General features: G+C 44.2%; 2 protein-coding genes across 2 annotated transcripts; one reads left to right on the forward strand and one right to left on the reverse strand.

The window, feature by feature from the left end:
* On the reverse strand, positions 1-879 carry HSPB9 (heat shock protein family B (small) member 9). Its single transcript, XM_069953193.1, has one exon. It carries the CDS (start codon positions 842-844, stop codon positions 245-247), a length of 600 nt encoding a protein of 199 aa, XP_069809294.1. The 5' UTR covers positions 845-879; the 3' UTR covers positions 1-244.
* Positions 880-9,465: 8,586 nt separating this feature from the next.
* Positions 9,466-11,274, forward strand: LOC138772642 (heat shock protein beta-11-like). Its single transcript, XM_069953174.1, has 2 exons — positions 9,466-9,545; positions 10,276-11,274. Exon 2 carries the CDS (start codon positions 10,564-10,566, stop codon positions 11,212-11,214), a length of 651 nt encoding a protein of 216 aa, XP_069809275.1. The 5' UTR covers positions 9,466-9,545; positions 10,276-10,563; the 3' UTR covers positions 11,215-11,274.
* The last annotated feature ends 234 nt before the right edge of the window (positions 11,275-11,508 follow it).

Raw genomic sequence — 11,508 nt, forward strand, 5'->3', positions numbered from 1 at the left:
TTCAAACAATCTCTTACTCATTTATTAACTTAAAAAAAATATATATCAATCAAACAAAGTCCAAAGGAAATGCATTAAGTGACATAAACTCATGAAAAACCTTAGTATTATAACATAAGAAAATTAAATAGTATAAGAAAAATAAATATACATATAAAGTGTGATACATATCAGCAATTCAGAAACATTTGTACAAACCAATAAATACATCTGGGAGAATATACAAAAACCTTAAAGACAAGGGTTAAGGCTTAGGGTCGTGGTGTTCTCTTGCTTCATTCCTTCGTTCTGGCTTTTGGTCTGTCAGGGAGGAGGACAGTAAGATTGGCACGGTCCTCTCCGGCAAAGGTGGTACAGTCCGCCATGGTGCCTCTATTTTTAGTTGACCATCACTGGTTAAAGTGCAGCTCATATCTTCTGCTCGAACATCTTGGGGAAGATCTGCCTCCTTCCTGAAGATCTGACACTTGTAGGAATAGGAACCTTTTCCATCATCGGTTTTGGTTTCTTTGGCTCCAGTGACGAGTAGTTTCCGTCCGTAAAGTTTCACCGTGATCTCATTGGGGGAAAAGTCCTGAACTCCCAAGGCAAGCTTAAACCCATCGTTGCTGGACTTAACGTCACCAGAAGGCATCAGTGGTTGTAGCCTCTTGTCTTCATGGACCACCTCATGCATCAACTGATGGTGGAGAAGCTCCATACGTCTCATGCTGGCTTTTATCTCCTCAATCGTTCTGATCATGTCCTTCTCCATCCTGTTAAAGAGGTCCGTAGAAGCCGGCCACAGAGGCTGTACGAAGGACCTCCATGGATCATTGTTCTTCTGAAGCTGAAGGCACAACATTGTTCTTCTCAGACAGATCGGCTTATGGCGTTAGCTCCCAGACTTGTTATGGGTCTTATATTTCCATCCACTCTTTTTATACTTGCCTTTAAACTTCCATACGTGTCTAGGATTCCTAGCTGATGGGTCACGTTACGTTATTGGTAAATATTGCTCTACATAACTTAGTGACTCAGCCTCCTTGTCTCATGCACTGAAATAACACTTCTGACGTAACCTGGAGTCTTGGGTTTCAGGCCTGTACTGACCAGCAGCAAGAAGATTCTTCCAGCATTCACTCATTGTTTCTTTCCCTTACTGCAAGGAAAGAATTCTAGTGGTGCCGAATATCTTACTATTTTAGATATATAGCCGCTTTTGTAACGCTCTACGTACAAGGTCTACTTAATTTTAGATTGACATTGACAATGTGTTTTTGTACGTAGTAGGAAATGTATGTAGGGCTAGTGAGCAAAGCAGGAGTCGGCAACCTGTTTCTGTCTCAATGTGGCCTTACCAGCTTTGGAACTACTCTGAAAACATTTGTCTACCCTGTTTCTTTGGCCATATACTTCATTGCATAACATAATTTCAGCTATTGTATGGCTAGGTTGAAATGATTGGCAACTACAGATTTCGAGCATGGTCTAGTCAGATCGTTCAGCATTTTAATACCGGTGGCGGAAGAAGTTGGATGTGGTCCTTAAGATTAGGCAGATTGAGCATAGGCCATTGGCTATACCCATGTTTCCAAATGCCAATAGATCAGAGTTGAGCATGCTCTTCTCGAGTGGCAACCCTAAGAGGACTATGTATTGCTACCTGTCGGGAAGTAATTTACCAGTCCATACCATAACTGCGACAAATTACCTTTCCTCCAGAAGGAAAAGAGCTAGCTCCATGTATAAGAGGTGGCTTCCCTGTACATAGGTGCCCATGCCCTAAAAGACCCTTGAAACATGACCACTGTAGACTAGTGTAGAATCTCCTCTAAAAAGGACAGGGTCCAAGGTCCTTTTAGCTGGCCCCGATATGAGGTTATCTACAGAAGAAAACGAGTGCCGATCAGCGAGATCAGTGCTAGCTTGCAGAAGGCAGGATCAGTCACACTGCCGGGCCAAACGAACCAACCGTGTGTAGTTCATGCAGCTATTTAAATAAATTACTTTTGGGGGAACATCCCCTGTTTATACAGGAAGATGTACGGCCCACAGTGATATATTTTAGCGTGGCACAAAAGTTACGATCAGGTCTTTTCCCACTCCTCGGCTGATCCAGGGAGCGTTCCTTGCCGATAATCAAGTAAAATGCCCCTAAGTGTTTGCCCTTAATTGCTCAGATGCATAAAAAGTACAGCATGGCACACAAAAAGTGCACCTTCTATTGTAACCCTAATGTTAGGGTGGTATTATGCAGGCAAAAGCCTCTCTGATCCAAGTGCCAAGGAAGTAGATGTGCGCTTGTTTTAGCTCAAGTACTGTACAGAAATGGCTGCCGCCCTCTACTTCCATCACTGTTGGCCATACATTGCCTGTTACAGGGAGATGTGCAGCCAATTAATTGCCCAGCTTAAAAGATGCAATTAGCCAATAAATGAGCTATCGCTAGCCATATTACACAGGGCAATGCTGGCCCGTTTCATTGCCCCGTGGTATATGGTCCTTAAAGGGGTACTCCAGCAAAAAGCTTTTTCCCAGTAATTGAAACACATTACAAAGTTATATAACTGTGTAATATGCTTCAATCACCTATCTGCCCCCCTTCCCTATCTTTCCCCCCTCAACTCCCCACCAGGAAGTGAAGTAAACTCATTCTTACTTAATGACTGTTGACCCAAGGCTGCTCTGTGGAAGCCATTTTGGGACAATGACATCATCTGCCTAGGCACAACTTCCTGGTTTGGGCGTTCCCATGATGCACTTTGTCTCCTGTGATGTCTAACTGACTCTGTAAAACTGTTAGATGGCTTACAGCTTGTTCAGCCAATCAGAGCTGAGCAAACTGAGTCATCTGACAAAGGGAGGCTGGCCTAACAGGGACCAGTTTTCCTCTTGATGATGTCATTGTCACAAAATTGCAGTTTTTCAAAACTCTTTTCCGGGTAAAGCACTGCCTTGGGAAAAAGTATTAAAAGTATCTCTCCTCTAGCAGGTATCCTGCTGCTGAGCTCCATGTGCAGGCGCATGCAGAAGATGGGATTCTTCCAGCAGCGCTGCTGTATATAATACAATCAACCGTCCTGCCAGAAGAATTCCGTCTCTGGTGCTTGCCTGCACGGCGGCAGGATTTTGACAACGTATCCTGCCGCCTGCGAAAGATGATAGTTACTAGAGATGAGCGAATTTACATTACAAACAAAGTGAAATGCTTTGTTTGCTCAGCAGTCAGCTTAAACGCTGGCTGCCTTTGATCTCTGTATTTGGTCTTTTCTCTTTTAAAAAAAAAAAAAAAAAAGACCAAACACAAGAAGTCCCAGTGCACTCACATGAGAAAAGATGCCTGTTCATCACTAATTATATTATCAGCTCTGCAGCTTACCAGGAGACAATGCTCTTTGTTATGTAACAAATCAGCCAGTTTAATGTCACGGTGTGGTTACAGAGGTTTTGGTGTTGTGTGACAGGAGAGCTGACCATACAATGCAAGAACCCCCAGAATTCTCTGCAACTGAACGTGGACGCACAGCAGCTGTACACGTATGACAGGAAATTGGTATTTTGTCTAACCTTTGGGGGGCAATACAGTACTTTAATAAAAATTTTCACTGGACTTCTATAATTATTATTGAAGTCCGGTGAACATTTTTTATTAAAGTATTGTATTGCCTCCCCAAAAGTTATACAAATCACCAATATACACTTATTAAGGGAAATGCTTATAAAGTGCTTTTTCCCTGCACTTACTACTGCATCAAGGCTTCACTTCCTGGATAACATGGTGATGTCACTTCCTGGATAACATGGTGATGTCACTTCCTGGATAACATGGTGATGTGACGACCCGACTCCCAGAACTGTACGCGCTGTGGCTGCTGGAAAATTTTCGCCGGACTTTTCCTTTAAATACATAAAAAAAGTAAAAAAAACAAGAGTATATTGCAAAACTGCTTGCCATGACAACCTGATTGATTCCTTACATTTTTTTTGTAATAGCGCCTTTTTAAGACCTGTTGGTATTCCTAAAGAAATGCATTACCCCATCACAGACACAGTGACAGAAAATATAGGGGGATGTGATAGCAGATCTGATTTAGTGAATCCAGCTCTCCCTCGCCGCCATAGGGTCATAGATCAATACAATTGTGTATATTAATGTAAGTTTATCTTGAAATATATTCCCTGGGGACTGGATCCTAAACTTTTTAAAAAATTTTTATGTGACACTCTTATAAACAATACAGCGCATTAAATATTCCAGATGCTTCTTTTTAAGGGAAAGCTTTGGACTTCTCTTGTAGAAGTAATAAAGGGGGCGGTGATGGCCCTCCTCTGTAATTTGCACCTCACTGAGTTGTGACAGCTTGTTCAGAATCAGTGCAGATAAAAGAAGGATGTGTCACTCATTAGAGTGTGTAAAGCCTATGTTTAACCGCGGTGACTAATGTACAGGCAGCTCGCTGGGGCTGATTATAGCTCTGATCAGCGAGCGGGAGGGGAGCGTTAACCTTTTCAGTCAGCACCCCCAGCTTTTAACCCGATAACGCAACGTTCTGGAGAAATAAAGCAGGAAAGACGCCATTATAAAACCGTAGAGGAACACAAAAAATTGGTGGCAGAGAAAGACCACTGTGTGTATACTCTAAAGTAAAGCAAAGGTAAAGTATATCGTCAGTCGCCGGCCGTGCACCACTGTTACACGTACACGCCCGACAATTATAGGTTCTAACCTATATCAACGATCAGCCGATGATTGTTGTCATCGGCTGATCGTTGTGTTTATTACACGGAGCGATAATCAGGCGATTATCGTTCCGTGTAATAGTACCCTAAAAGACGGGACACGATCAAAACCTTTTTAAAGGAAACCAATCACCCAAAATACCGCTATAACGCTGCTGCAGCGGCGCACTTCCTAGACGTGCTTTCCTCCCTGCAATGTATATTCCCCAAACTTTTTTTATTCTTGGCGTGCTGTATGAAAATCCTCTGCAAGTAGTCATCTGGGCGGGGGGAGCCATCGGCATCTAGTCACGGCCCCCTGGCCGTTCCTCCACGTCAATCACGCCCTATTACGCCCCTCTGGCCGTGATTCAAACTGAATAATTAGTCTGATATCATTCAGGGGCGCACCATGCATCACGTCAGCCCGCTCACGTTCTTACTACGCCCGACATGCGCATTACAGCGGTCCTGATCCGCTCTGTACTGCGCAGGTGCAGGATAGCCTTGAACTCATTGCAGGAAGGAAAGTTAAAAAAGCACGTCTGGGAATTGCGCTGGGCGCTGCTGCAGCACATTTCAATAGTGTTATAGTGGTATTTTAGGTGATTGGTTCCTTTAAAGGGGTAGTGCGGCGTTTTACATTTATTCACTAAATAACGCACATTACAAAGTTATACAACTTTGTAATGTGTGTTATTTAAGTGAATGGCCCCCTTCCCCGTGTTCCCCCCACCCCAGAAGTGTGGTGCATTATACTTACTCCATTGCTATCGACCCTGGGCGCCATCTTGGGTCAACAACGTCATCTTCGGGAGGCCGGCCGGACCGCTCCAGCCGTCCCTCATGCCGGCCCCCTCCAGCACGTCATCAGCTGCTCAACCTGCAATTGGCTGAGCATAACTGTGCCCAGCCAATCGCGGCTGAGAAGCTGATGACGCGGCAGAGGGGGGCCGGCATGAGGGACGGCTGGAGCGGTCCGGCCGGCCTCCCGAAGATGACGTTGTTGACCCAAGATGGCGCCCAGGGTCGATAGCAATGGAGTAAGTATAATGCACCACACTTCTGGGGTGGGGGGAAACACGGGGAAGGGGGCCATTCATTTAAATAGCACACATTACAAAGTTGTATAACACACAGTATTTTTGCTCAGTATTTTGCAACCAACACCAGAAGTAAATTGAAAACACAGAAAGGCTATGTTCACACACTGGTGAAATTGAGTGGATGGTCGTCATTTAATGGCAAATAACAGCCGTTGTTTTAAAATAACATAGCCTAAAGCTAATGTACCAGTTCCACTAGTGATTTTTTTTTTCCACTACCTGGTCAGCGGTGGTTTGGTATGGTCAAAAGCCTCAGCTGTGGTCAGTTTTTGCAAAAAAAAAAACAAAAAAACTAATGGAACTGATATATGTGAACCTGGCCGCCTAATTTTTTTTTTTTCCATCTTTGTCAGTATTGGCAATGAACTCTGCCAGGATAGTAGTCCATGTGTGCTCAATTGTCTCATGCCATGAGACGGTGATCATAAATCCTTTGGCCCAGAGAGAGCACTGTATGTACAGTATGTGTCATCTCTGCACGGGCCCCAGCGGCCATTCCGCACATCATATCCTCTTGTTCTAGGAAGTAAAAACCATAAACATATCATGTGGATATTCCCATGCCCGGGTGTTACGTATTTCCCTGCCATTCACATCTCTCAGCAACTGATGATTAAAATGTAACTATAAAACAAGTCCTGTTATGCCACATGTGTGTGATTCTATTCTACACTATGGCTAGTTTTACGCACATAGATTATATAAGACTCTTCCTCCATAGTATAGTAGTATATATACTATACATATATACTATGTACTGCCTACTACTAGTACTAGGAGTATAGGCAGAAGCTTTTTGGGGTGGGGGATTGGGCAAAGTTATATCTCGGCCCCTGGGGTTATAAAAACGCAGAGTGGACAAGTATGAGGGTCCTGTTGGACGAAGCGATTTTTAGCGATAAACGATTGCAAACGAGATCGTTTATCATTAACCTGAAATCGTTCACCATATTACAGAGAACGATAGTCGTTAGTTACCATCGTTACTATGATAGTTTACTCCATCGGATCCCAGCAAATGAAGGAACGATGTGCAGTTACACTGAATGATTAGTGAATCAATGTGGAGCTACAGCGAACGATTAACAAGGATTTCGGTGTCAGCACCAAACCAACGATGAACGATTTCTAGTTGATTGTTGCCTGTACTTACACGGGACGATTATCGTTTAAATTCGAACGGTATAACAATAATTCGCACGATAATCGTCCCGTGTAATAGGGCCCAAAGTGTGTGTAACTGCAGCTCCCAGTGTGTGTGACGGGCAGTACAGCTCTCAGTGTGTGACTGATGGGCAGTACAGCTACCAATGTGTCTCACTGGTAGCAGAGTTACCATTGTGTGATGGGCAGCGCAGCTACCAGTGTGTGTGTGACGGGCAGCGCAGATACCAGTGTGTGTGTGACGGGCAGCACAGCTACCAGTGTGTGACTGATGGGCAGCACAGCTACGAGCTACCAGTGTGTGCTATGGGCAGCACAGCTACCAGTGTGTGACTGATGGGCAGCACAGCTACCAGTGTGTGACTGATGGGCAGCACAGCTACGAGCTACCAGTGTGTGTGATGGGCAGCACAGCTAACAGTGTGTGTGATTGGCAGTGCAGCTAACAGTGTGTGCTATGGGCAGCACAGCTACCAGTGTGTGACTGATGGGCAGCACAGCTACCAGTGTGTGACTGATGGGCAGCACAGCTACCAGTGTGTGACTGATGAGCAGCACAGTTACCAGTGTGTGACTGATGAGCAGCACAGTTACCAGTGTGTGACTGATGGGCAGCACAGCTACCAGTGTGTGACTTATAGGCAGCACAACTACCAGTGTGTGACTGATGGGCAGCACAACTACCAGTGTGTGACTGATGGGCAGCACAGCTACCAGTGTGTGACTGATGGGCAGCACAGCTACCAGTGTGTGACTGATGGGCAGCACAGCTACCAGTGTGTGACTGATGGGCAGCACAGCTACGAGCTACCAGTGTGTGTGATTGGCAGCGCAGCTACCAGTGTGTGACTGATGGGCAGCGCAGCTTCCAGTGTGTGTGATTGGCAGCGCAGCTACCAGTGTGTGACTGATGGGCAGCGCAGCTTCCAGTGTGTGTGATGGGCAGCGCCACTATCAGTGTGTGACTGATGGGCAGTACAGCTACCAGTATGTGACAGGCAGTGCTGTGGCTGGGCTAGTGAAGAGAAGATTAAAGGTGTGCAGACTACTAACTGAAGATTCTCCATCTGTGATTCTGAGGCTCTGTTCACACACGGAGGTTTATTGCAGTACTGTCACAATACTGCAGCGTCTCCATAAACACAATGTAGTATTACAATGAAACTGCAATGTGCAAATCCACATTATTCTGCCTGAATTGTAGACACAGTTTTTCCTCAATGGTGACGGTAACACTAACCCTTTGGTAATCCCATTCTGATACTGTGTGAGCGGAGCACACTGCGGCTAGGCATAGAGCTCCACATCTACAATACACAGCACAAGGTGACGGATTTCCAGATAAACAGGTTGAAGCTTCTTCGAATTCCAATTGTATTAAAACTATATTTTTTACAACCCTACGTATCCGGATCGCTAATAAAAAAGACGTGTACAACCGGTTTGCCTAAGGTGATGTTTATACAGTAATATAATACCATAATACAGCCGTAATTGTGAGTGAAAGTAAATCAATATGTAAACAGATAAAAAAATAAAAATAAAAATGCAGCCGCATTAGGGTATATGCACACTGAGCAATTCTCGAGAAATTGTAGCTGAAAGATTTCTGTTTGAAATTCCTCGCTGAATTTGAGGGGAATTTAAGCAGAATTTCAAGCAGAATTTCAAGTCCCATTGACTTTCATAGGATTCCTCTAGCGGAATCCGCCCAAAGAATTGACATGTCAAGTCTTTGGGCGGAATTGCGGATTCTGCGCGGAATTCCGGACGGAAATTTACTCTGTGTGCAGGGGCAGTCGGAAATCCCATTGTTCTCTACGGAAAGGAGCAATGTTGCATTTACACGGGGCGGAATTCCGCACGCTTTTAGCGGCGGAATATGGGCGGAATTCCGCAAGAATTGCGGATGTGAATGTGAATTCCCCGTATTATACGTTATTACATTGAAAAAATGATGGCCATGTTTTATTGTGTGTGAACATAGTCTTACAGGGGTACTCTGGAGAACAAAAAATGTTTTTAAATCAACTGGTGTCAGAAAGTTTGTAAGTTGCTTCTATTTAAAAATGCCAGTACTTATCAGCTGCTGTATGTCCTGCCGGAAGGGGTGTATTCTTTCTAGTCTGACACAGTGATCTCTGCTGCCACCTCTGTCCATGTCAGGAACTGTCCAGAGCAGCAGCCAATCCTCATAGAAAACCTCTACTGCTCATATCTGTATGACGTACTTGTTTGCCTAGCAGACTCACCATCACCCCTTGGAGAGTGTCTTAATGCATAACTACCACACGATATTGTCAGATTCTATTAAAGTTATGATGGGATGTAAGTTGTTCTTGTTACTCTTTTATGGTTATGAGATAATACTGTAGTATCAGTGCTATATGATACTTGTTATTATATATGTTTTTGAAAAATGTAATAAAATATTTGAAACAGGAAACATCTTCTCTTGACAGTTCCCGACATGGTCATCGGTGGCAGCAGAGAGCACTGTGTCAGACTGGAAAGAGTACAGCACTTCCTGCAGGACATACAGCAGCTGATGAGTACTGGAAGACTTAAATAGAAGTAATTTACAAATATGTATAACTTTCTAACACCAGATAATTTAAAAACAATTACTTTTTCTCTCAAGTACCCCTTTAAACTGCTTTCCATGAGTGAAATCATTAGGAAAGTGACCCCCTTCATTGTCAGCAATAGACCTGCGGTGGACGGTGTATCACATAGATGGGCAGTGTATCTTCTACACTGCATTGAGTTTAGACATTAGTACACGAGCTCAATGGGGGAGATTTATCATACATGGTGTAAAGTAGAATTGGCTCAGTTGCCCCTGGCAACCAATCAGATTCCACCTTCATTTCTCACAGACTCTTTAGAAAATGAAAGGTTGAATCTGATTGGTTGCTAGGGGCAACTGAGCCAGTTTCACTACACCATAGGGGAAATTTATCAAACATGGTGTAAAGTGAATCTAGCTCAGTTGCCCCTAGCAACCAATCAGATTCCACCTTTCCTTCCCCACAGACTCTTTGGAAAATGAAAGGTGGAATCTGATTGGTTGCTAGGGGCAACTGAGACAGTTTCATGTACATAGAGACTGCCATATGCTTCATGTTAACCATAAAGGAGTGAAGAAGGACTGCGGCACTTATTATTTTTCTTAGATATATGCAAGATAAATATATATCAAGATAAAAAAAAAAACAACAAAGAAAAACGCAACTACTTCATTGCAAAAAAAACAAAAACAAAAAAACCCAGTAACCCACAATAACCTATTTGCTTCTTACAGTAAAACCTGCTTGGCCCTGTTGTCTGTCCGTCAATGAGAAAGGTTCCTACATGAAGTCACTGTGATATTTTCGGCCGTGTCCGTGTGCTGAGTACTGGCTGAAGACCTCACCTCTGACTCACTGTCTTGTTATGTAAAGTCCCTTTTACTAATAATGGGACATGAAGAGCAGGGCCTAGGAATGTCAGAACCTTCTGGAAGTGTGTGAGTCCAGTATATAGCCAGTCCCTGTGAAGTCCCCCATCAGAACAGACAGCAAGCCTGGAACCAGCTCCACTAAGAAGAACCATGTTGAGCCTTCAGCTGGCTAAGAAGCCCACCCCGAGCCCTTTCCGGCCTTTTCTCCGACCTCTGTGGCCACTGTCCATAGACATCTTCTCCAGCCTGGAAGAAGACATGGTCCGGACTCTCGGAGAAATTATGGCCAGTATGAAGCTGATGGATCGATTTCACCAGCAGCTGCTTCAAGAAACCACAGAGGGGAAGAATCTACTAGTACAAGGCTCCAACACCATGGAGGGCAAGGCCGAGACGTCGCTGACCGCCATCGACGCAACCTCTACTGAGAACACAGTCACCATCAGAGATAGAAAGTCAGCTGAGGGGGGTCTGGTGGTCTCCTTAGGGGTCCAGGACTTTACTCCACAAGAGCTGACGGTTAAAGTGGTCGGAAAAACACTGCTGGTGAGCGGAGCCAAGGAGTGCAAGAGTGAAGAGGGGAACGGCTCCTTCTCTTACAAGTGTCAGATCTTCAGGAAGGAGGTGGATCTGCCCCAGGATGTGCGGCCAGAAGACCTGAGCTGTACAGTGACCGATGGCGGCCATCTGCAGATAGACGTATCCCAGACACCAGCTCAGGAGAGGATCGTACCCATACAGCATACCGCCGTACATGCCAAGACCCAGGCCTCCGCCAATGGCAAAGACTCTAGATCCTAACTGTGTCTGATGGATTACATTGTCATAGAATAATATGATGAAGGTGCACTTTAAAAAAAAAATAGCCATTAAAAAAATTTTTTGTTAAAAAAAAATCTTTTCATTTTTGACTGAATTTGCAATATCGTGATGGAATGAGAAGAGATATCCTATAAAAAGGGGTTTAGAGGGAAACTCCAGAGGGAAAAAAATCTTTTTAAATCAGCCGTTTTCAGAAAATTATACAGATTTGTAAATTACTTTTAAGTCTTCCACTACTTATCAGCTGCTGTATGTCCTGCAGGAAGTGGTGTA

The sequence above is a fragment of the Dendropsophus ebraccatus genome, chromosome 14 (assembly GCF_027789765.1).
Source record: "Dendropsophus ebraccatus isolate aDenEbr1 chromosome 14, aDenEbr1.pat, whole genome shotgun sequence".
In the NCBI taxonomy this organism is placed as follows: Eukaryota; Metazoa; Chordata; class Amphibia; order Anura; family Hylidae; genus Dendropsophus; species Dendropsophus ebraccatus.